Source organism: Ptychodera flava, chromosome 18 (assembly GCF_041260155.1).
Source record: "Ptychodera flava strain L36383 chromosome 18, AS_Pfla_20210202, whole genome shotgun sequence".
NCBI classification, from domain to species: Eukaryota; Metazoa; Hemichordata; class Enteropneusta; family Ptychoderidae; genus Ptychodera; species Ptychodera flava.
In genome coordinates, this window is record NC_091945.1 from 16937022 (window position 1) to 16964529 (window position 27508).

Sequence of the window (27508 nt, forward strand, 5' to 3'; positions counted from 1 at the left end):
CGTATTCTACATGTTTCTAAATACCCCCGAACACTTATCTAAATTCAGAAGCATTATGCTAGTAACACAACACAAAGTCGATGTTCATATAAGAAATTTTTATTTCCATCTTTGTTTGTTTGTACAAATCTATCCCCATATAATCAGGGAAAATGTTCCAATGAGATACATTTCCTTCTTCACTGCTTATGATCATAACCATAACAATTTCAATTGATTGCTAACTTTTTAACTATGACAATAAAGTTTTCACAAACTTTCATGAGTAAAACTAAATGAAGTGATGTACAAAAATCAAACTTTGCTTCGCAACAAAAACTCAGAACATGTACTCTGTGATTGGATTGCTATAAAACTGCACGTCGCATACGCAGCCTGGTACACACCAGGTAAGTTCTACTGAACACCGAAACGAATTTTACGGTAGCCGATACGGTTATTACGGTTACAGCGAGAAGGAGCTAAAATAGGCAGCTGATCCCTTGTGTGTCCGACTTCCTCACATCAGGCCGGGATATAAGGCTCTTTGGTCCACTTCGCTAGTCCACAATTTGGCCGTGGATCAAAGGTTTTGCTGACAGAAAGTCGGAGTTAGTAGTAACTGGTTTCACAGACCCTGAAACCCCAGACAGAAACTGCATTCGCGCCAAAAGTGATGCATGCCGTCAACTTTTCGTATCCAGACGGTAAACAGACTGCAGCCTCGCTTTGACCATCAACATTATCTGAGAAACTTGCAGAAGCGAATCAACAAAGACAACGGTGATTTAAAACGTGAATGGCATAAACTACAATTAATTTACCTTGAGAAATCTCTTGAACAGCATGGGTTTCGACGCACACTTTCTGTCATTGAAGTTTATGGCCAGTTTTTGAACGAGTGACTTGGAGTTGCTATTCCTTAAAATTAATGGATATGAAACGTGCTAAACGAGCACCACAGGTGGCGCCATGACTCATTAGTAATTGGTGGGCTGATGTGCAGCTGGCTTGGAAGTTTATATCTGATTGGTCGATTGTCAATATTCACAGCTCCTTAGGGAGTCTATTGTGTACAATTCAATGATAACGGTAAGATTCAGCCAACCAATTGGATAACAGCTTCCGAGAAGCTGCACATTAACCCAATTCTATCGGAGAGAAATGTCTCAATTCAAATAGGTGCCACGTGGCATGGGACAAACAAATGTGGATTGACGTATAAATGACTGAGTGGTTAGATGAGATGCCCTCAGGTTCTGTTGCATGTGTATCAAACAGATGAACAGTTCGACATTGAGTTAATCTTGTGAGTTAATATCAGCTTTTGGGGAAAAACAGAACTCCTTCCTTGATAATGAAATTCTGGGTATAGATGTGACTATGCATTGCATTCATCTATGAATGCATGTTTTAGGGAAAATGCAAACAGAAATCGCTTAGTGCTATAACAAATACTGCGTATAAATGTATTAAAATATGCACTACATGTTTGTATGCACGGTTTAGACATGCATGTTGTTCATTGTATCAACAATCTGGCTGAAAATCAGATGCTGACAGTCTCGATATCCTTTTTGTTTCTTTGTCATTCATTTCAATGAATTAGGGGATTCAAATTTAACTTTCATGACACTTTCACAAAACAATTTGTTTAGCATTGTTACAAAGAAAAACGCTCAGAATATCGAGGCGAGAGGCGACTGAAATTCTGTCTGGCTGCACTTGAATATCATGTTATTTTACCACGTAGTACGCTCAAAGAAGTCGGCAGGTCGAGTGATCATCTACCAACCTCCTTTTAAAGACAGCATCCTTAGGGATATCACCATTAAACTCACCAAACGGGTGCCCCCATCAAATGGCATATTTTGGCAACACTCGAGCCTCGTCGAGTGACAACAATAATTATGTGGACGAGGCAAAGAAGAGCTAATCTATATGGTTTAAATCAGACCGTTTTCACCCATGGGGTCACCACATTTTCAAAATATCACTAGCAACTAGAGTTCTCTTTCTATTTTGTTTTAATACAAGACAAGATTCTTCAAACCCAGTATAAAAATCACGTGCCCAAAAGATGTGAATTGGGACATCGAGTCTCCACTTGTTAAAATCTATATCAGTCTGAGCCTTCTCAAGGCAAGGCTGATTTTCATCTTTTGTACGGGTCTTCAAATGATCAGAATACATCATCCAAGGACCATTTGCTGTTTTTAACCAGCGTGACTACAGATGAATCTTGTAAGAAGGGAGTTGCGTACACATGATTCGATACAGGTAAATAGCTGTTGATAATTTTTGTTCTGCACGACAGTGTTATCTTTTCATATATATTTCTGAATTATGCATGAATATAAAATATTTTATTAACCAACACTATACCTATTGTAAAGTTATTGTCCACAAATGAATTCTGGGTCAGGGCTAGAGTTCCAGTAACTGGACATTAAAATGTATTAACTGTTTTGACGACTTGTACACTACGCTTAGGGACTGGTCAGTTTCTTCGGCCTGGGGGGGGGGGCGGTGGATTCATGGGGGGTCACCCTGTTTTTGACTTTGGTGATAGGGGGGGGTCACCATGTTTTTGAAATGCCCAATAGGGGGGGTCAGTGTGTTTTTGAATTTCGACACAGGCTCATCATTGCCTAAAATGCATCGTGTCAGCCACAAATTTCATCATTCAGTTGCATTTTTCGGTGCGCCCTTCGGGAGCGTAACTTTAATAATCAGACATTTTCAGCACGCCCAATTTTAACATATCAGGCATACATATATCAGAGATATCTGTATGTTCAATATTTTTCAGCATGCTCTTCGAGCACATCACTTTAATATATCAGACACTTTTCAGCTCGCCCTTCCTTTGCATGACTTTAATATACAAAAAATATATATCAGAGGTATCAGGATGCCCTTCAGGCGCCATACTTTAATAAATCAGAGATATAAGCCAGAGATATCTTTATGTTTGCTAAGTGAAAGTGTACCGTTATGAAATCTGCATTTCATATGAAAAGCATGACAAATTCCTGATACTTTTCTGTTCTCTGTATGAGAATTCAGTATGAGAAAGCAACATGCACAAATATTTCACAATATATATTTGATAAAGTGACTTATTTTAGAGATAGAAAAATGACAAGATATCTTTCGTTGTCATTGATGCAACGTCTGTTTTCCTTTGTGTCTCAGGTTTTCTGTAGAATGATGCTTTTTTATGACCAAAATAACATTTAAAAAGGCAGTTTTTGTCATTATTAGCTGTGCTTTTATGGTTTCAATGTTACAAGAAAAGGTCATCTCAGATACTGCACACATCAGATTTAGCTAAAATGCCTCTCTATGGCTCCTCAGGAGATTTAATTGGATGGCTGGCAAGTCTTAACACCCATCAAAATTTTTGATTTACTGCTTTTTCCTCTTTGATATTAATGATTGACATCCATTTCTGTTCAGGACATCTGGTTAAGCATAAAAATGTGAAATACATTCACAACTCATTCAAAATGTACTGTATTCAAACTTCAAGATTGACACTTTGAAATTCCTATCTTACAACTGACATGTCAACAATTTCATTAAAACACAGAATGACTGTTAAAATATAAATGTATGTAAAATATAAAATATATATATATATATATATATATATATATATATATATATATATATATATATATATATATATATATATATATATATATATATATATATTATGTCCACCTTTTGTTTTACAGTTGTCGCGTGCGGGGGGGGGGTCACCCTGTTTTCGAAATTTGGAATAGGGGGGGGGGTCACCCTGTTTTCAAAATTTGGAATAGGGGGGTCAGCCACTTTTTGACGTCGGCAAAAAATAATCCACCGCCCCCCCCCCCAGGCCGAAGAAACTGACCAGTCCCTTATCGACGTGTTTGGGGTGGGGTGTCACAGCGGGTCAGAATCTTTATTTGACAAACAGAGCAAAATAAATACGTATTGAAAAGCTTAACACTGAAAAATAAAGCTAATCGTAATGCTCTCCAGCTTTTTCATCAAATCACCATAGGACGATACACCGAGCTGTTTCCCGCTGTCATATGGTAGCCACATAGGAAAAAAGGAAATCATTTGGGGCGGAGGAAGAGATCGCCAGTCTGGTCGTCATTTTATTGAGTTGCTCGGGAAACTAACCTCAACAGCCATAAATTAAAGAAACAATAAAATACAAAGTTTCTCTCACAGAAACATACATCGTCACTGAATCAGTTGTTCCAGATATTTGAAGTCCTCAAACCAAAGTAATATAAAAGTTAACTCTAAAAGATAAATTTCACCATTTTCAGTTCACTAGAAACCGTAACGTTTGCAGCTAAACTAAATGAAAAGTAAATCGTTCTACTTTTCAAGTGTTCGAGCTGAACCCGTCTTGTTTTGGCCCTGTATAGTGGTTTTTATGTAAATCAGCGATGCTTACATCTTCAGATCTATTTTCCACGGACGAAGACCATGCTACCGTGGGTCGTACAGCTGACGGTTTGCTTTGATGAGGGGACACTGGCACCTGCTGGCCCTGCGCAACATCTTTGGATGAGTCAGAACGGGTGTCAGACGATTGTTGTCTCACTTGAAATAAACTTTCGATCTGAGCCGCGTCGGTGCGACTTACGGCTGAATTCGATTCACCTACGAAAGCTCTTTCGCCTGTGACAGACTTGTCACTGCATGACGGCAAGGATACTTGGTTCCTGGAATACTGAAAAGCCATGGAGCGCCGCTCTAATGAAACCAACGTCCCCGATTGATTTTCTACTCCTATTACGGAGATCTGTCGTCTGGACTTCGTTGAGTGGGCGACTCGGCAACATAAGGCTTCACAGAAAACTTTGCGGTATGTCTCGTTGATTAAACCATAGACGATTGGATTGCAGCAAGTCTGAAGGTATACACAAAACAATGAAACCCTGTCCCATATTTTGTTCATGTTTACCTGTGCGGTGGCTTCGACCAATATGGTAATAGCAAAAGGCATCCATAGGAGTAAATAAATAGCAAACACAAAGCCCAGCATGCGAGTCAGTTTAGCCTGTTCTTGTCTTTCCTGCGGCGGTTGTAGCAGCGCGGTGCGAGACACCAACGACGCATTCGAAAACCTTCTGTATTCAGAATTCGACGGCAAGCCGAGCCGGGGATTGACGCCGAGATCCGCAACTCCTGGAAGGAAGTCCGCTTTCCCGACCCCGTGGCGGGTCGAATAATGAGGACTGCCAGTACCTTCGGCGATCACCAACGCCGATGTCTGAATCAGTGCCTTGGCAGTGTTCTTTATCCTCCTTGAGTTCTGACGGACGACGAGGAAAATGTTCCAGTAGCAATACACCATGAAGATAAAAGGAAGGAATGTGGAAACAGTGATGTAAAAGATCGTGTAGGAAACATCTACACGTGCGTTCAAAAAACAAATTGATTTGCCGCGGTCATATGAATATTCACCCCAGCCAATCAAAGGTGGGACTGCGGTCACCATGGAAACTATCCATAGCAGGCAAATCGATGTTTTAGCCCGCTGCTTGGTGAACTTGGCCGCGTAATTTTGAGCGTGGACGATCATGTAAAACCGATTTAATGAAATGACAAAGATAGTCCATAAGAGGGCGCACAAACACCAGAGCGAGGAAAAGGCGACCACTTGACAGAGAACGTTCCCGAATTTCCAGTCGTCCACGAGAACCGCGGCAGTAACGAAGGGCGCAGTCGCTATGCACAGAGCAAGATCGGTGATTGTGAGATTGAAAACCAACAAATTAGAAACAGTGCGTAGCTTGGGTTTCTTTATCAAAATAACGAGCACCATACTGTTGGTTGCCAGGGAGACTGAGACAATGATCCAGATGAGCAAGACTTGCATCCATGCGTGAGCGTTGATGGAGTCTGTAAACTCCCCGGCGTTCGCAGTGTGATTACCGCTCAGATCGCTAGATGCATTAGAATTATTCATCGCTGAGAGGACAGTCCATATATCATCGGTGAGTCACAGCAGTGGCCTTGTCACTGCCACAGAGTACCATGGCCTCTAATACCCGAGGGTCAAACAGACTTCATTCGTTTTCCTGAACAGAAAAGAAATGTTGAGGTCATTAGCGTCAGCAAACAGTAATATGCGCATAACACACTGACACGAGAAGTAATCGACGACACTTAAGTTTAGGTTATCACATCGTGAAACATAATTCTTTACACGGTATATTTCAAAGGGGATGTATTTTATTTCCGATGGTAGATGCGTGCACAATCTTGATGCTTCTTCAATGAAGTTCAATTGATACGGCAGCACAGTGTGCTCTCTCTCTCTCTCTCTCTCTCTCTCTCTCTCTCTCTCTCTCTCTCTCTCTCTCTCTCTCTCTCTCTCGTCCGTCCTGTAACTGCTTTTCGAATTGCAGAGTAATTTCATACAGTTTGGTGAATATTTCCGATACCCTCTATTAAAACTATTAAGGTTTCACATAATAAAAATATTAAGACTGAAACCATTCAACGTTGTGAACAAAAATATATTTAATATCAGTTTTTCGACGTATTATTCATTAAATTATTGCTGTTTATGAGTTTTCTATGAACTAAAGTCCTTTTAAGGAAACATTATTACATACATACATACATACATACATACGTACATATATACATACATACATACATACATATATATATTATATATATATATATATATGTATATATGTATATATGTATATGTATGTATATATATATATATATATATATATATATATATATATATATATATATATATATATATATATATATATATATATATATATATTAAATCTTTTGGGATTTGAATACCAGCAAAGACAACTCTATTAACAGATATCGGAGATCCGACAACAGTGCATGGTGATTGACTGCCTACGGTGTAAAATGTAATTCTGGTCTACACGAGCATAGATAGTCTTGCTAGCCTGAATAATAAGCTGTTATGTCTGAAAACATGTCACGTATGCTATGTTCACTCTGGATATCCAGAAAGAACCATGCCTTGTGACGACTCCTACGGCTTACGGGCCCAATTCTGTAATGTGTGAGCTTATGTATATTCTAACACACATGTCGTGATTCGTTAATTTACTGTCACCTGGTATGCATCACTTTGACGCTGATACATGCAAAGAGTAAGTTACCAGTCAATAGTTTACAAAACTGTTTACCGGTTATGACAGTTCGGTACAACTGTTGATTCGGGAAGTTTGAAAGTGCCGTCTACGCATGCGCACATTCTGGAACGCGTGAAGAGAATGGCAGTGTCGTCTGCAACTGAGACGAGTGGTGATAGCTGAGGAACATCTCAATTTTTGGCAAGAAAGTTGAATGAGGTGTGGTATAAAATACATATTGACTGGCCGTATTCGGGTAACAGCATTTAACGTTGGTGTTCCCTCTGGCCTGAGAGTCGACCAAACGTATGTTTCACGTGGCCGTCCGCTGAGTGAAACAGACTGTTTTGGGGCGACTTTCAGGCCCTCGGGCAACAAACGCACGCTGTTACCCTCATGGTTAGTCAATTTGTGTACTGTAAGTCCTACCTTGCTGACCGGCTGGGGAAGAACATATTGACATGCCGAGAAGTAAAAAGTGTAGAGTGGAGTATGTAACAAGTGAACTTGAACAGCGGTACGACTTGGCTTTCTGACTAACATACCATTGGGGGCCGCATACATGTCCGTCCCCAGGGGTGGGTAGGTGTTTTGTTGTACTACTAATAAAGAATTATTCTACCAACTAAACGTTTTATCACCATGCTGCATCCATTATCTGAAGAGTTTGATTGCCTAATTCGCAAAAGCAAGAAGGTGTAAGTTGCTAATCTGTGGACGCTGTCACCAGATTACCTCTGGATCAACTTTGACAAAGTCAACAACGAACGCGCCAGCAAGTCTTCTGTTATACCACGCACGTGTGTTATACCTTGCTGGTGCGTTCGTTGTTGACTTTGTCGAAATTAATCCAGTGATAAGCTGGTGACAGCGTCCACAGATTAGTAATTTACTCTTGCTTACTTTGGCAAATTAGGCAATCAAACTAGTCAGATAATAGACGCAAAACAGTGACAAAACTTCGCGTAAGATTGTCAAAGGAAAAATAGGTAGCACGGCGAAGGAGAAAAAGAAATTGTTACAAGACCAGTGCTAAGACAAAGACACCAAAGCTGCAAAGAAAGATTGGTAGTATAAATCTTTATCAGCAATACATATCATAGTCAAACGTATTAAAATAAAATAAACCATACTTTTGCTTAGACCAAGACACCCCTACCCCATCCCTACCCCTGGGGACGGACTTTTGTGCGATCCCCTATGAACATACTTAAAATGTTGGTATACTGGCATATTTTTGCCTTGACATACTTTTTGCGCAATAAAGTCATTAAATACGGTATCGTAAAAGGATTATGGATATGGTTGTTTTGTATGTACCCGGGAACTTGTATGCCATACGAACACTTTCTCGTGCGACGTAGAAAGAAACTGCCGCAGCGGGAAAAGAGGAATTAACTGGAGATGCGTGTAGATCAATGACGCATCATAGAAGGAGGGGATCAGTTGAAATCCATCACTTGAATCTAAAAAAGCTAAAGAAAACCTTTTCAGATCAACTAAAAAATTAGAATTACGCTTTCCGTGATAACAGTCAAAGCATAATGCTTCTGATCAAGTCTCCTCGAGTTTATAATATAAGATGAATTTTCGCACCAACGACAAGAATGGGGACTTAGGAAAATTTGAGGAGCGGTGACGTGAGATGTCGCCATCATCAGCCTCGTTTTCAGCATACTCTCCGTCCTAAGCAGGCTTGCAAGGACTGAGGACACACTCTCGCGCCACAAATAAAATTCGGACAAAAATAAAAGAAATTTGTTTCTTTCGATCAAACACACTTCAGCTACTCCTGAAATGTCAAACGTTGCCGAATTAAAGTGCTTCAGTAATATATGTAGGATTTTTCTGCTCAATTGTTAACATTTTTCATTTTCTAAAAGCGAATACTAGCTTTCAAAATAAATCGTGCAAATTTACTGGCCCTATAGAAGATAAGATTAAATTCCCTGTTTTCGATTCAAACGACCGTATATGTCTGTCCTCTAATCAACCGACAATGTCTTCATTCTTAATTATATTGATATTTTTGATTGATAGACTATTGTGTCGGACATCAACGCTGGAAGATATCATTATTTGTATGTTAATGCAGTCAGGTATCCAGTTACCCTAAGGAAGTCTAGAAACGTTTTAGTTTACTCAGATTAATGGACATTACATTCTAATTTCATCTACAATTCGTGTACAGATCCTGTTTTGAAACAAGTCGTTGCCTTCAAGGCAGCTCGGTCGTTTCATCGCCCATAAAGCCAGTACCTGTACTAAACCTATGCCGTATTCCATTTGTCAAAAACTGATTGAAGATCGTTGACTTAATCTTTAGTCGACGCATATAAAGATAAATTAACGTTATTTGCAAAATAAAACCCACTCATCTATTTTTGGTTCGCTCTTTTAGTTTTCGCTGAGTCGTTATCGTTAAAGCCTGATTCAAAGAAAAAAAAAACAAAATATAAAATAACGTTGTGACCGGATTTGCCCGCAGAGCAGTATTTTAACATTTTCTTTATTTAATCAAATTTTGAAGGCACCCACCCTGCAAACACTAAATGTGCGAAACAAAAACATAGGTGAGCGAATGTTAGTTAAAATGTAAAGAAAGTCAAAATAGCCAAACTTGCAATTATATACAAATTATTTGATTTTCATATCTAATATCTGATCATCGTATATTGCCATAGACCATTCATCTTATGACTGTTTTTTCGACTTTGTGAAAACGTTGACCGAATCATGATGCGACGATAAATACGATAATAGCCGCTTCCCGTTGCTAAGGAAACATAGTGAGACACGACGTTCGACCATATCGATATTACGTAAGCTTCGATAAAAATGTACAAGAAATTACAAGACGAGCGGGGTACAATTGTGCTGATATTTTCTTTTACATTTTGGTTCAGCCTAACACGAACATAAATACTAATGTTTCTGTGGTTGCCCTGATAATTAAATTTCCATCCCAACTTGTTGCATTCAGTGTTTATTAATATGTGATGATAAATTTGCAAGCACATCTTTGCCAGTGAAGGATCGTTTGTCTATATGCTATCTCCAATCAAAGAAATGTATTAAAGCGTCTATGTAAAAAAAGTTTTTTGAATGACATCACATTTTCTTGACCGAAAAAAAAATCAGCCGAACTGAGGAAATACAACTGACCGTTGAGACTGCCTTCCACTCTTACTGTCTACTGCACTCCAAGAATCAACTGAACCGTTAATTTCATTTACGCCTCGAAATTGAAATACTTAAACCTTTGTTCAAACTTTCCTCAATTAAACCTAAAACAATTCCCTTTTAAAATAACAAAAATACATCAAGATAAGGCTCTACCATGCAAATTTTGGCACTGGAGAAACGATTTACATATAATTTGAAATTCAAAATGGTCGCTATCCCTGTATTTTTTATCAACAAATCTCACACGCTGAAAACATTACGCAGTCCACGAGTTTTAAAATGACCCTCATCCCGCAAGCGGTAGATTAGAAAGATATATTGTTAAAAAAAATGATAGTCAAAATGTCTATCCCCGAGACACACTCTACACTTTGAGTTCAAAGTCAAAGAGGTTGTGGAAACATACTTTTGAAGACGTAAACGTTTAATGGATCAAAGCCATTATCTGTATGACATTGTCTCGGTCAGTGTCGTATTATTCGAGAAGTCGGTTAGGAACCTGGCTGTGATGGGCAAGGCGCTCCAGACAGACAGAGCAGAGAAGGAAAACAGTGCACCACGTTCTGGTGTCTGCTACAAAAACTATTATCAATGAACTGACGCCTGCCGTGTATGTTCGAACAGAATGCAAAACCTCGGCCTCAATTTCGAGGTAACATGCGACACTCATAGTTCATGGTTGATGTTGAGAAGGTTTTTCATGAGAAAATAAAAAAGCGCCAAACGGATGATAATAGCTTTAGCGTTTGATAATATTGTCATGCGCAGTTTCTTCTTCTCCCTGAAATAAAAAGTTTTAATCTTTCAAATACAATGCATTGTAAGCAATGTTACTGTTCACAAGTTGATTCTAGTTGTCAACATTCACATGGAATATCGCAACATAGACAGTAAAGGGCCTTCCCCTCAACTGCCAATGGCTGTGTTGACAAGTTAAATTCCAGATATTTCACCATGATTCAGGGGGTAGAAAAAGAAACATTGTTTACAACCAGAATGAAATGGAAACTACTGGAATCACAATAGCCAATGGAGCTTCAACAGAACACCTTATATTCATATCAAAGTCGTACGTTTCATTTCAAGAGCAAAATAATCCTCATCGAAGTGTAATGACGTGTTAGAGGGCAACACATTTCCTGTACAACATCGCCCGGACCTATCGAAGCAAACATATTACCATGGCAATGACACACATTCTCGTCCTAAGAGATTGTCTTTATGGGTCTCAAGCAGGCAAACTATACTCAGTGCCCGTCGGTATGCCGAGTATTAGGGCAAAAGAGAGAACGTGCGGTGCAAAAACTGAAATATAATTTCACAACAGATACTGGGAATAGCGGACAAACTCGGTGCAATTTTGTGAAATGACAAAAGTGAATGTTGAGAAGTCCCTTACTTCACAAAAGTAGCAGAAAGGGCCACCGAATAAGTTCAAAATTGCATGATTGGGATTAATTTTTCAAACTCACAAGATATCGTATTCCATGTGCCTGCGTCTGTACGTCATTGCAATCAAAACAGCGCATTCTTTAACTTCGAGATGGAATGATTTGGCTTGGTTGCTATCAATAATAACAGTCTAATTAGCTTGATTGATTGGGTAGAGTGTTTTACAGAAGGAAGTATTGATGTTGGTGTCTTTATCGATCATCTCCATATGACGTCACCGCGTAAACGTGATTTTGCCGTTTGTTTGTGGTGTTTCTGTCAACGCGTATTGCCTCTAATGTATATTGTTTTCTGCAAACGTCGATATTTCCCTACGCCTTTCATGTCGATACTACCATGGCGAGCTGCCTTCGTTCTACCACCATGGAAGTACCGGCAAGATGATCCGAAGAATTGTAAAAAGGCAAGACTTGCTATCTTCAGTCTTTCTCTTGGCATCAAATTGCAACCAGTGTAACTGTGAATGGACAGTTTATCTTCAAACTCATCGTTATAGAAGTTATTCCTAGGCAGACAGTCACTATAGTCATGGTTTATGCATGCAGATAGCACTGTGTGCTGCCTCCATGCATGGTTCATGTGTGCATGGATGTACAGAAATAGACTCGACATCCATCACGTGTGCCACCTCCATGCTTACGTGCATCCTCTGGCCGCGGCTGGGCAAACTCAAGGCGAGAGCATCATCTTACGGTATTTCGTTTTCGTTACCACCGTGTTTTTTTCAAGATCTCTCGTAGTATACAGCTAGTCTAATTAAAATTTACAAGCACATTACAAGCACTAAAGCTCCCTGGCTGAAACCCTGTCTTTCTTTTTGTTCCACACTAACAATTTCCTTGTAAAAGTACGTCACAAGGTAACGATTAAATGGCTTCTCTCCTGTTCCGAAACATCATACACTGTTTAAACCCACATCACTGCCGTCAGAAAATGAAAACGATGAAAGAAATACAACGATATATCAGTATCTGAAGGGGCTGTTGGCGTAACATTAGCAGAGCGTGTGTGTTTGTCATTTGAATGAGGTACATGTAATGGCTACAGAATGTTAATTTTTTTTTCATAAATTATGTTACTCTGATGGAAATATATGGCATTGTTTTCCCGACCATGAACGGAATTTGAGACAGGAAATTTCGTTGAGTAACCAAAGAGCATACTGCATTTATTATCGACGCATTGAAAAGAAATGCAGGCAACCTGAATAGAATAGCGACAGTTCTACACGACAACAAATCGACTGTAAATTATTGAGTAAATTCGAAAGCCCGGGTCATTCATAGCATTTCAACAAATGAACATCGGTTGAGTTTACGTCCGACACTATCAAAGTCATCTTGCCACAACCATGGACTAAATTGGGTGATTCCCTGAGGTGCAGTTATGGTGAAAAATGTACGCAAAGATAGCAGTGTGCTACACTCCCAAGGGTCGGTCGCAGCGATTCGGAGAGTTGTAATGCCGGTGTAACGCTGCCATCGTAGTTGTACCCAGGGTTTCAAGTTGCCCTATACATGCCAGTCGAGCACTCTGAATCATAATCAAGGTTTACATGTATCGTGGATGACAGATTCAGAGGGACGTGCCTAATGACCGAAAGTACACGATGAAGACATTCAACCGTTTATATCCTTTTCGGACTTACCTTGCAGAAGCTTGGTGTGGAATAGTGCCTTGTTTTTTGGGTGACAACGTTAGACAGTAAGCTCAATTCAGGCGCTGTTTCTCATTCCAGGGCTTCGGCTTTTAGGCTCCATTCATCATCACTGCAGTTTAAAACGTCTGTAACAGTGTAAGGGGAATACGTTAATGCCTCTGCGATGACTCTCCGAACTGTTGCCGTAATTAATCGCAATGATTTACGGTTTTGTACGTCCTGTGCCCCGCGCCTGACTACAATACAACAAGCTCGTCCGATGTTTGTTGAGATGGGATTACGTGCCAATTGACACAGCTTCATTGAGAACAGTCCAATTGCATTACAATAGCGTGCTCACAACTCTGAAGCACGTCTTCATGTAGGTGGCGGGAGGCGCAAAACACCGCTGTTTATATACAGCTAGTTGTGCGACGTCACAACCCCCAGCTTTCCTTCCTTTCTACGAAGTACATGTTATACCCTCTGCCTGATTGCAGCAGAATACGTCACATCTGAAAGACTTGCGTCGACTTTCTCCGACGACATGAACGCCTCCTACCTAAGCGTTCGTCAGTATCTCAAGCAGCGGTCTGCGCATGCCTATTACATAACATGGCAACCTGCCTCAGGGCACTGTTACCACGATTGGAACTAATTTGGGACAATTGGTTGGTGAAGTAATGTCGATTTAATATACAAATGTTATCTCATCTGCTTTTCTTTTTATATCACACACTTGTTTTTATGAGTAATTTGCGATATTGCAACATTCAGCTATATGGCACCTAATAGTTTTGAGAAATTTGCAAAATATGAAAATCCAATTATCCCCAATTTGTTCCAATCGTGTTTGTTTGTTTTGATTGTTTTCAAGCGGTCATAGCTTGACAAACAGTTGGTTGATCGATTGATTCACTATCGAACTTGAAAACAACGTTTCCAAAAGCATGCTTGAGTAACATTTTTTCCTCTAAAACGACGAAATCCCCTACTAACTTGGATCTTTTTTCGTACTTCGGAACAAAATTAAACATGTTAGTTTTGTCAAAAATAAAAATAACTAAAATGGATTGCCCGATATCTAAACCTAGTCTATAATTAGAATGGCTAAAGTGCGTGTGTACACAATTTTCTTAGGCGTGTCTTGTACTCTATACTCTGTGTCTATACTTGAAAAATGACTGAAACAAGATCAATGTAGGAAATAAAACGGTTAATGTGGCAATTCACTATTTTGACTATTTTGCGCACGAATATTTGCACTACCAGTCTCAAATCGATGTGTGTGTGTTTTACTTCGAAGTGTAGATATGTCGCAACACGATCGTGATTCCGATATTAAAGGTTGTATGTTTTACAATCAATCAAAATAAGGAAGCTATCCAATCTACATATGCTGGGAAATATTGGTTGTATTATTTTCTTCGACAAAAAGTAACTCATTAAGATATATCTAAGCTTAAAATGCGGGTTCTTACTCATGAATTTGTTTTCACAATTATTTTTCCTACTTTGCGTCTTTGTAATTTTAAAAGATGGTTGAATGACAGGAGTGAAAGGTGACACTCGTTTCATTGGAAAATTAGAATATTAAGATAGAATACATCTTAGAGACAAATATTCGGACTTTCAAACTTTTACAACACTAGTTTGGACTAGACAAGCACTTTTCGGAGCTCATTTTGAAGCTTATGGAGTTACTAAAGTTTTCACCGGCTTAGTTTTGTGAAAATCGAAAAAACTTTCTTTCCCTGTAGAGTAACACAGGGGTGGCGGCCATTTTGAATTTCAGCTGTCGTTAAATTTGGTAGTTTGTTTCTCTCAGTACAAATATTAAACGATGACCCCTGTTTTTTCGAAAGAAATGTTTTAAATATTCACCAAGGAAAGTTTCGGCAAAAGTTTGTCTTTCAATTTCGAGGCGCTAACTACCTCAATCATCCTGGTATCCTTGAAGTGTGAGAGAGAGAAAAAGAGAGAGAGAGAGAGAGAGAGAGAGAGAGAGAGAGAGAGAGAGAGAGAGAGAGAGAGAGAGAGATGCAAACCAAGTCACAAACAGACTTACAAACAGCATTAGATGCACTGAGAAAGACAGATAGAAAAACAACGAATATATAATTCACGTGACAGATCATGATCATTTCCTCGTCGCCCCCGACCTCCGATTAATTCTCCGCTTCTGTCAATAGCCTAGAATATGTGTTCAAGTTCATTTTAAACATTTCAGAAATTTGTTTAAACTCCCTCAAAGCCAAGAAAAGAATGTTTTAGGATACGTTATATAACAGAAATGGGGAAAGGCCTTTAAGCGACCAACGTAGCGCCATTTGACGTCATAATTGCCACATTTTGGTACAAATACCTAATCTGATGAGAAAATGTTATTATGCCTTACTTTCGAAAACAAATAAACACGTCAGGCATATGATCGAAGGTTTAGTGATACCTGACGTAATTCTTTGTTTGTTTTCGAAAATAAGGCATAATAACTTGATGGTTTAGTGATGCCATTACAAGGGCTCGTTTTGTTTTGATACGACCACCTGGTTTGAGGTTAATATTACGGGAAAATCCACCCACATTCACGATGCATTGTTGCATTACCCACAATGCATCGTGTATAGTTCAGCGCGGTATGGCTTCTGAGGATGGCAATTAAACGAAAAGAAAGAATTTCACAACACCCCGAATACAGCTGTTTTAACTTGTTTATCTTTCAAAATATCACGACGTGTGTTTGCGTCTTTTCGACTCAATCTTTTCATGAAAATCATATTTATATGTTCTGAGAATGACTTAATCGTTGAAAATAACTGTATCGAAAAATTCACATAATCAGTTTAGAGGTGCTTAAATCGTTAGTAGCACTTACAGACCGCTGCGCAACCATTAATCGACAGCTATTTATAAATGTGATAGTTTTTTTGAATCGTTTTGTTGATATTAAACTTTTTTTATGGATTTACTTCAAAGTTTCCATCAATATAAATTCTTCAAACCTCTCAATTACATATGTGACTCCAGATTCGACGAGTTGCAGATGTTTGATATTCAGTGCAAGTTATATTTGAAGCAATAAAATACTTACTGGCCGTTTAGGCAACCGTCAATTTCATTTTCAAGTGTAGCAGTAAACGCCACTGCTTTTGTTCTGGATGTAGGACAAGCTAGGACGCAGATCACTACCTTGTGAAAGTGCGAGCAAAACCTAGTACGATTTAAACTATCCTCGTACTCAAGCTGACGAAGAACTCCTTTCGTGGAATATTAAAACGCTAAGGGAAAATGTAATACTACTACCAAAGTCCACCTGTCACTCATGATTTGTCAAGTTTTGTTTCGTTATTTTTTCAGTTTTTATTGGCACTGATAGTAGTGCCAAAGTACAGAGATAATTCGCCTTATAAGGTCATGATTTGGAAACATTTGGCTGGTTAAAAATGTCAAGGTATTGAATTTCTACGGTTGACGAGATTTTTACACGAAAAGTAACCATATGTACTGAATTATCGTGCACATTGCATGCTACAAAACAACAGCGCGACTTTGTATAGATTCTAAATATCATTAAGGATTCTAGTGGACGCTGTAGTAGGTATTTATGTCGGTGTACTATTGTGACAGCAATATCACATTTTACAAGAAATTTTCACATTCATAAATTTATCAATAGGGTAAAAAATATGTAAATTAGAATGCGCGACGCGACAGATGTTCGGATTCTCAAATGTTTACAATTTTTTAATGATTTACCACTTTTTGGGGCTCATTTTAAAGCTCGAGGAGTGAGAAAAATCTTCACTGCAGCATTACTTTTTTCGAACTTGTGTTATTTCCGATAGTGTTAACACCGGGATGGCGGACATTTTGAATTTCAGATATCGGTAAATGTCAGGCAATTTCTTTTTCTGGTACCAAAATTTGCACGGTGACCCCTGATTTTCATTCTATAAATAAGATAATGGTCGAAAGATTCATTTAGGAAAGTTTGAGTAAACGTTTAAGTCTTTCACTTTTGAGACGCTTACTACCTTACGCTTTGATCATGACTGATTACGTCTTATGATTCTGTGATGATAGCTGTCTTATCATGTTGATGGGAAAAGGAAAAGCCCACGCATGAGCATGGTCGCCGTGGAAGTCAATGCCGTGAGCGTAGCAACGACGTCACAATTGCAGAATCATGTTATTTTACTTTGCAGACTGATCATTGTCATCAATGTCAATCAACTGTCAATATCAAACGACAGGAGAAGGGAAGTGTGTGACTGTCTCTCCGAAGCAACTGAATCACCATGCTTTGACCTGTATATGTGCAACGTATCTACAATGCTGAATAATTTACATCTCAACCTTCAATAAAATACTTTAAATAGCCAATAGATCTCAGTTAACTCAATTTCAGGCAGGGGAAAATACAAGTATGATGATCTCAGATCGACGCGTTTAACTGAAAAATTAATATCTAGTTTTCTAATATTATTAGACCAGCAGATTTATCGAATTTAACCCTTTGAGCGCCAAAGTCAATTTTTGTCACCTTTAGAAAATATACTCTAGTCAATTTTTTTCAGATTTTTGTCAAAATTTTGATAACAAAACTGTTGCCAATGAAATGTGATGTCCATTTGGTACAAAATTATAAAAAAATTATAGAAAAGTTCATAAAAATTGGTGAAAATGTTGCACTAAAATTTTGATGGGAAAAATTACAGCACTCAAAAGGTTAATATCTAGTTTTCTAATATTATTAGACCAGCAGGTTTATCGAATTTAATCAACCTTCAAGTTTTAGCGCTGAACAGGACGCCTTTTGACCATATTCACGTCGTAACCTTCAAGAGGACAATGCTGGTATTGCATTGCCCATTTCCCCCGGGGAAACCGACTTTCATAAACATTTATGCCGATGACAAATCAATAAAATTGGACATCCTCGGGACAGTACGGCTGACATAAATATTTAAAACGTATGGTTGCTCGAATACTAACAATGTTTTACTCTAGTGTTCTCTTACCGCTTGTTACCAGGAGAATACTGGTTGAGATTAAAAGTTAAAAGCTAGGCTCGTTTTATCATTTTTGCTGAATAGGGAATTTATTCTCAGGGTACACCAGACATATGGGTAAGGTGTACACAGGATACGTACAAAAGGTCTGTTGAGGCAAGAAGGACTGAATAATTACAGCGTTAAACTGGAAGGTCAACCGTAATGCCATAGATAAAGGATTTTATAGAAGTTTCAGTGACATACCTTACGGATAGTATAACCAATATTTCTGTAAATCACGCTTCTCCTTTTTGCAGGAATCTATGAAAGTGTCTTTGAAGGTTCCATTATAAAAGGAATGTTATAAAAAACTCATACTTAGGTTAACGTCAAAATGAGCAGGACTTTCCCCATTATTATGGTGGAGTATTCCATTACTGAACATGAAAAGCGTTCAAAGCCAGGCAAGAGGCATTGAAAATTGGATTCAAAGCGACTTTCGTATTCTTAAAAAGGATGTATGTTCAGACGGGCTAGTCACCTAGATTTCGTCAATACCGTAATCTCTGTCCTCTGGCCATTTTTAATAATTGAAGATCTATAATGATAAAAGAAAATTATGCATACGGGATGGATTTTATGTCAATACCAGTTATTTTATTGGATGCATGAAGGCAGAATAAATCAGGTGTAACGCCGTCAGGTGGTTTTATGATGAGAGATTTTTCCGTGAAATGACATAAAATATAGAGATGATATATCCGTTTTGTTGGCTACCTGTTTCTTTACGATTTAATAGCCTGGTTTGTATATTGACTTTCACTCAATATTTTTCTTTTCTAAAATTTTATTTGGTGAAATTTTGCGAATCAAGGAAACAAAAAGTATTCGTCGTTCAAAATTTCCGAACGTCGGTCTGCGACTTTGCCCATTATCTCACACATCAACATACAGAGAATGTATATATAAAGCTGACGATTTATTGAGCAGATGGAGTGTACATTTTCGCTCTTTGCAAAATTAAGTTCTAAAGAGTAATACACAATTGGTTGAGGGCTCTGCAGGCACAGGTTGTGCCACTTTTCAATTCCATGCGGTCGCAGAGGGAATGGATGGCACAGTATAAATTCAAACAGCTCGCGGGTCTGAAAGTTAAACCATTACGAATTCTGACTGTTTGGAGACATATGAAAAAAAATACGTGTTTGCTGAGTCTGGTATTCACGACATTTATCGAAAGCATACATAATTTATCGTATTTTTGATTAGAAGTGGAGAAAGGACCGAAGATCTAAGTCGTAAAAATTCCACAAAGGAAATTACGCATGCGTTCCCCAGTTCCCCCACTCAAACGCAGTCGTCTATAAGGCCAGTAACTTTATAACTTTTGATACTTTTTTTCATCATTTATATTTTGTATGTCAATTGCAAATTCCTTTTTCTAATCCCCCAAGGAATATTGAAACATCTTCTATGTAGCTTGCCAACAGCGCGTATATGAGTAAACTGCACTGTTTTTGTTACATTTGAATTCTAGTCCTGATCAGAATTCACTCGTCAACAGTAACAATGTAACAAGCTGACAAGCTGAATACTGTCTCAACATGCTTTTATAGGGAGTTGAACAAGAAACTGGTGACATTTGAAAACAAAAATAGTGAAAAAACCATCGAAAGATTGAGTTACTGGCCCTTCAAGGCGAACAACTAATGCAAGAGTAAAACTACTGTCATTTTCTTCATAACTGCGTATTATGTAGGCAGCAGTGACTAGCGTCTGAAATTGCAGTGCTCCTGTCTTACCTTTGAGATACTCATCGAACAAATCCTGCCCTTTCATTTTATTAAGGTAGCACGTGCCTCGGGAAAAGATATTCAGACTCTCAAACTTTTTCAATTCTTTTCTGATCTACCACGTATGGCGGTTCATTTTGAAGCTCTCTTTGAGTAAGAAAATCTTTCACCGCCTTAGCTTTTGAAAATCGAAAATTTTATTTTTCTCAACAGAGTTAACGCAGGTATGGCGGCCATTTTGAATTTCAATTTGTTTCTCCAGTTCAAGACTTCGCACAGTGACCCCCAATTTTTATAAATTCTTAATTTTGAAAGTGAATGTTTAAAAGATTCCCTATAAGGATACTACATTATATTCATACCTTATACCGCATACTACCTTAAGCTCATATTGCATTATAACAAATTTCAATATTGCATTATGACAAATTTCAATATCGCATTATGACAAATTTCAATATTGCATTATAACAAATTTTTATATTGCATTATAACAAATTTCAATATTGCATTATGACAAATTTCAATATTGCATTATGACAAATTTCAATATTGCATTATAACAAATTTCAATATTGCATTATAACAAATTTCAATATTGCATTATGACAAATTTCAATATTGCATTTTGACAAATTCAATATTGCATTATAACAAATTTCAATATTGCATTATAACAAATTTCAATATTGCATTATGACAAATTTCAATATTGCATTATGACAAATTTCAATCTTCAAATAAGTAGAAAGTTGACTTAGATTAATACATTGTCATTTCCTTTCAGAGGACATTTTTAAAACGTTCCTCTACGGGAGAATTTTGAGGGTGTGTCGAAATGTGTCTGTAGCTAAGCAACTGAGTGCAAAAGAACTACAAAACCAGCATTTATCAAGGAAAACTACACAGTCAGCATTTTTTCCGCAGGTGCCTTTATAAAGAAACACTATCATAATGCGTTGTGAAATCCAGCACGGTAAAACCACTCTTTGTGTGTGTGTGTGGTGTGTGTGTGTTAGAAATTCAAGGAAATGACGATATCAAGATGCCGTGTTTTTGCATTACCACAAACAGGTAAATGGAATTAGTTGTCACTGCACGAACCGTAGAACTTCAGTGGGAGCCTTGTGAGCAAATTAGTCCGGTTCTGAACATGCTGCAAAAATTTGCACAATATCATCACAGTATATGTAAAACATTTTGATTACGCTGCAAATGTGAGAACCTACACGCACCATGACGCCTAGAAGCATTAACACTGCTCGAAATATATTTATTATGCTACAGTTGTTTCTGTCTGATAAAAATATATAGCAGTATAGCAATGCTCTCTGAAAACGATAATATTTGTTATTTCATTACTTTTGAAATCATGCATCGTTTGACCACAAAAAATACTATACTTGCTTGTTTATATGAATACAGTTAATGCATATACTTCCTCTTGATTTTGAAGTTGAAATCAGAAATATTTCGCGATCATGGATGAATCTTTGTACACTTTGTGTTCATTCGAATTGTGATGCAAAATTGTACATTCCTCACAGTGCTGGATTAGTACGGATCAATGCGTTATTGTCCTATCAGTCGACGACAGTTATGAAATTAAAAAAAAAAAGTTGAGATATTGTTGTAATCTTTTTAGGATCTAAGCTTCCTTCCTATGCCAATGTCTCTCTCTGTCTCTGTCTTTCTCTGTCTGTCTCTCCCCCCCACACACACACACACACACACTCTCTCTCTCTCTCTCTCTCTCTCCTCTCTCTCTCTCTCTCTCTCTCTCTATCTCTCTCTCTCTCTCTCTCTCTCTCTCTCCTATACACGCTCTCTCTCTCTCTCTCTCTCTCTCTCTCTCTCTCTCTCTCTCTCTCTCCCAACTAACGTCCTTACCTCTCTTGTTCCGTCATGTTTGTGTCTATATTTCTGTTCATTTCCAAATTTCCTTTATACGTCATCCAATGCAGACTTTTCGACGAGCAGAAGTCACTACAAACGGCAACTCAATCACCCTAATTGGATTTCATTTGAGTTGGAAATAGTGTGTATCAATTTGCAATGTCTTGTTATGAATAATGAAACATTGTACAAATTGGGATTAAATTGAATGCCTGCATATTCAGTTAATAAAAGAAATCTTCAAATTTAGGATTTGATATTTTGATGAACGTGGAAATTAAACTGGTTGTCGTGACAACGGTAAATTTGCAGAAATGGGGTCCTATGAAACCAGGCTTATGTTAGCCGGGTCTCAATGAGACGAAGAATCACTGGGTTCTATAATGAATTCACCACCTGTACACTAATCGTAAATTGCCTTGAAAAATTACAAAATGTATGAAAATGACTGCCTGAAAGTAAACCAATATTGCCTGATAATTATCTGATTTGGGGTTAGGTATTCGATTCACCATTTTATGGTCATTTTGCTAAAATTAAGTTAAAAGTACCGAAATATGAGCTGTTCAAAATTCTTTTACATGGAGATAAAAAAATATCGCGCGTGGATAATTGAGGAGGTTGTGCAAAACGCAATAAGCAGGTTATTTTGTTCATGGCAATATGAGGAATCGTCAATTTTTTTCTCCCTAAATGACAGACAAGCTCCCGAATGCCTGAAATGCATTCTAACACGTCCACATATTATATTCTTTGTGAGGCAGGAACAGTAAATCATTCCGTTTGTCCAACGGTCGAATGTGCAAAGTGAGATATTAGAAGCAAAAATTTACCGTCATAATTTTGTATTGGGTTTATATATTCGCCATTTTTTATGATGAAATAGCATTGACTTCATAAGTTTCTTGTTCCACAAGCTCATGAACTTTTGATGTATTTTCGATTACTTTTGTGAGTTTTTGGTCAAACTATGTTTTCTCTTTTTATATAATCGTTCATTATTTCAACACTCTCTGTGTATGTCAAGCCGTGTTACTGTAATATGAATTGTAGTCTGGAAAGCTATCGGTTGCGTCTACGGGGCAAATATTTAGACTCTAAATCTTTTTAAAAAGCTTTCTCGTCTACCACTTGTTGGGGGTCATTTTGTAGCTCGTGTTATAAGAAAAAATTTGACCATCTTAGTTTTTCGAAAATCGGCAATTTTTATTGTCCCCCATACACAGGGATGGCGGCCATTTTGAATTTCAAACACCGGTAAATGTTAAGTCATTTGTTTCGCTAGTACCAAACTTTGCACGGTGACCCCTGACTTTTATTCTTAATTTATCAAGAGTATGGTTGAAAGTTTCATTGAGAAAAGTTTGAGCAGACGTTTAGATCTTTCACTTTCGAGGTGCATGCTACCCTAAGAGGAAAACCTGTGCGTTGGTGGCGCTTATCTCAACGCAAGACACGGGGCCAATAATAGTTCCAACACCATTAACAGCAAACAGCCCTGCACGCGTATCAAAGAGTAATGTCCAGTCCTGTATCAGGTAGATCTAGAAACGTTAAACTGCGACTCAACAAAATGAATCTCCTTGTGAACTAATTGTCAAGTGACGCCATCTGCTTGCAACAACTTTTCAAAGTGTATCACACGTTTCAAGATTGGAAATAATGTCTCGTGCTGATTGAAATCAAGAGTGAAAAGCTCTTTGCTGTTTCTCATGAGATGGTGTTGAGATCCAGACGATATTGTGTTACAGATAGATAGCTCGATAGCTCGGCAGCTATTATCTCTGATGTTCTCGGTATCCTTTTGTAAGATCAAATATACAACATGCATTTTATGATACCGCTGGCATTCAGTGACAACTATTGTAGGGAACGTCTCCGAATGAAAAATCGTCATCGCCACTGTCATCACCGTCGTCATCCGCACCACCATTATCGCCATAATCATCGTCGTCGTCGTCATCATCATCATCATCATCATCATCATCATCATCATCATCATCACCATCATCATCATCATCATCATCATCATCATCATCATCATCATCATCATCATCATCATCATCATCATCATCATCATCATTTCCGTTTCTATCAGTAACAGAAGCAGCAGTGACAAAAACAACAACAAGGACCAGAACAACAACAACAACAACAACAACAACAACAACAACAACAACAGCTGTGGCAGTCATCACAATAAGCCCAATCATCTCACTCCAATTCAACTGAGCTGACCACAATTCCCAAGAACAATAAGTGAACCATCGATCCCCTATACCCTAGACTTTGTCATCAGCAACGATGACAATCGACCATTATTGGCTTGATATCATCTGTACGTTTGGAAAGGTATTCAACATCGACAAAGTTTGTCCCATGCCAAATGGCTTGGCAATCAAGATGTAGGAAAAGGTTGATCACGTGTTCATAATTCATTTAGTGTACACAGAAAATTGCACGACTCTCTGTCTATCTGTCGTTCACAAGGCTTTTATCTGTAGAGCTCGTTGTTCGAGGATTTCGTTTCCCCGAATAAAATCCCTGCTCTCGTAATTCTACAAATACTTGCCACGTTCATTGCCAGAACTGTGGATCATCGAAAGTCTCAGGCGTAAGGGAGGATAAATCCAAGTTACGACCAAAGACACGTTGAATCGTCGAATAAGGCCGAGGGACAAGTGGAACGAGGGCGGTGCCTTAGTGCGAGTGAAAATTCGACAGGGTGAATGAAAGTGGCGATTTCTGAAGGAAAAGCCGTCCCCATTACATGATACAGGTGTTCCACGGTCGCTTGTCAATTCAAGACTATTTTAAGCGCATCCCTTATCATTCAGCGGTAACAGGTGTCATTCGTGTAAGATTCGATCTGTTCCCTCCCTTGTTTACAGTATCTATAGTACTCATCTCTGTGCAGCGTTGATCACATCCGTGAGATGTGACGTGCATCGTGTACGAATAGGCAACATGTGTCTCAAGTCGCGGTACCTTACTGATGTTCCGTTAGAACTCGTCAAGGGAAAATGTGAACAGTGTGCTGCAGATCACCCGCTCTGTTTGCGCGGTGCGTTACACAGGGCGGACGCGGGAATTTTACATCCTACGATAAAAAACTTAACAGGAAACTGAAGTCAATCTTATAAATGAAAAAGTACTCAGATAACGTTGATGGTGATCTCAACTTTGAGATACGATCTGAACGACCGGGCGAAGAAGAGATTACTTCCCATCTTCTTCTTGTCATTGTCTCTGATGACATCCGTCTCCGACTATCCCTTCAAGAATCGAAAAATGATAATAACCGAGAGGAGATGGAACTACAGACTGTCAGCGTAATTGCGCATCCATGGAATTCTGCTCAATATCACCATGACAACGCCATCTCTGATCTATAGAGCCGTCAAATCAGCTAATGTATATATTTTGGGTCAGAACTATTAACCTGTTTTGTCTGATTGTTGTATCCTTTGATACATTACGTATGGGCTACTTTTCATCTTTTGATGATTCCATCAGACCATAAAATTGCAGTTTAAAAGATCTCAAGATTTGCCATCATTGTAACTTCAAAATCACAACGGATTCCTGTTCTGAAATTTTAAACTTTTGCTTTTACGTAACTCCATCACAGTTTATTTTTCGTTCCTATCAGATTCGTTTACATATTATTATAGTAAATCTACTTGTTCAATTTTACGCGACGTCGTCATAATATCTTGTCACTTTATTTCATCGATTGCAGTGCCCTGACGAAGAAAGCTTACGCAGGTTCGATACCTCGGCACGAGAAATTCAGTCACCTGTATTCAGATTAGGCTAACATCGATTTTCCCGTGGGGCCACGCCAAAAAAAGTGCGCCGCCAAAACCCTGTAGTTCTACTGACGTTTCCAAATATGGCCGGCCATGAATATATGCAAATGTGCACTTGTTGAGTAACTTGTTAAGGAAATGCAACCATGACTTGTTAATTTTCCAAAACCATAGCAAACACAAAAGTTGCAAAAGCTTTGAGTTGACTTCTAAAATGATATTATCCTTTTACATGCTCTGTTACATCTTCGCTGTGCAAGCCTCGTCAGGAATAAATGCTTTTGATTTTTATCTTGAGAAGGTGCATATCAACAAGAAAAGTTCATTACGAAACATGTCATTACACCTCATACATTTATATCAACTTATCTTCATTGGTTTATACTCATCCACGTGGCGTCGATAAAAAATTGATATAACATGGTTGGGAGATTCAGCCCTGTCGTGTGCAGCCTACTGCACGTTGCGCCACATTTCTATATTAATGGTTCCGTACTAGTTGCGCATGTATGTGTTTAAAACAAAGTTTAATCCAGCTAAAGTACATATGACTAGCTGAAAACGGAACTGTAATAAAGTATCTAACCACCAAATTAGGATGCGGCGATAGAGAAACGTGGTTTTCTTTGGTGTAATGAATTAAATAACACATATGAAGGGGCAACATCACAGTTTGTTACCTGCCCTGGGGTTGGTGTTCATCAGGCTAATTACCCGGATGCTGGCTCGGGGGAGTGAATGAGCCAGTCAGTCAGTCAGTCAGTTCGTTGGTTGACCAGTTAGGCCAGAGTGATTATATTCTGTATTTTGCGTCCACTCCGTCAAAGTCTTGAAAGGTTGGCGGGCGAGTCGTTCAAACACGCTCAAAATTTGCACACTCAAGTTTTATGTTCACAATGTCTTGATTATTTCCAAGCAATATGAGTGCCCGTTGAAGAATCGAAGCAGAATTTTTTTTTCACCTCAATAACTTATACTATTATGATATCCTGCAAGCAAACAGGTGTTTAAGTACATTTTACAACTGTTTTAACAAGAATTTTGTCGGTAAGATCTTTCAAATAAATACACTGTGGGTTTTCTCTTTTAAACTCCAAAAATCTGCGCGCGCACTGACGCAAAACAAAACAAAAAATTGAACTACTTCCGAAAAAATAGGCCTTAGTTACAAGGTTACTAAATTTTCTGTGACGTCATTGCTGGCGAGGTGTCTCATCAATGCATGCATTACGCAATACTGTGGAATGAGCTATGTTCAAGTTCTGCATTGCGTTTTCTGTCTTAGTCATACCCGATACTCAGAATACGTGACTTAAAGGTATACAGTCACCTGTAATCTAAATATGCCCATATATGATCAAAGGGGCGTTCTTTGGTATTCAAAATGCCCATGTGAGGGCGCTGTTTTTTAAAAAGCGGCCACCCGCTTAAAATCTGTGATTGGTTAGATTTTCTCTTTCCATGGTAAGTGTGGCAAAATTGGAACAGCTGACAGTATACCTTTAACTACCCTACAAAGGCACGACGCGTTTACGTTCAACCTAGGGAGGCGAAATATAAGATTATTGAGCATCTGCTGGACCATGTCGATCACGTGACATGTGGCCAT

At 38.5% G+C, this 27508-nt stretch overlaps 1 protein-coding gene across 3 annotated transcripts in view; it reads right to left on the reverse strand.

The window, feature by feature from the left end:
* Positions 1–3796: 3796 nt before the first annotated feature.
* The window catches only part of LOC139117017 (5-hydroxytryptamine receptor 1B-like), a 28830-nt gene continuing 5118 nt past the window's right edge, over positions 3797–27508 (reverse strand). The window contains exons 1-3 of one of the 3 annotated variants that reach the window (XM_070679818.1): positions 13967–13998; positions 13414–13550; positions 3797–6071 (exon numbers count right to left, since the gene is read on the reverse strand). In XM_070679818.1, the coding sequence (XP_070535919.1) occupies positions 4367–5959 (1593 nt within the window). In that variant the 5' untranslated portion in view covers positions 5960–6071; positions 13414–13550; positions 13967–13998 and the 3' untranslated portion in view covers positions 3797–4366. Of the gene's footprint in view, positions 6072–13413; positions 13999–27508 lie in introns of those variants that run through there. The other 2 variants (XM_070679817.1, XM_070679816.1) reach the window with 2 other exon arrangements.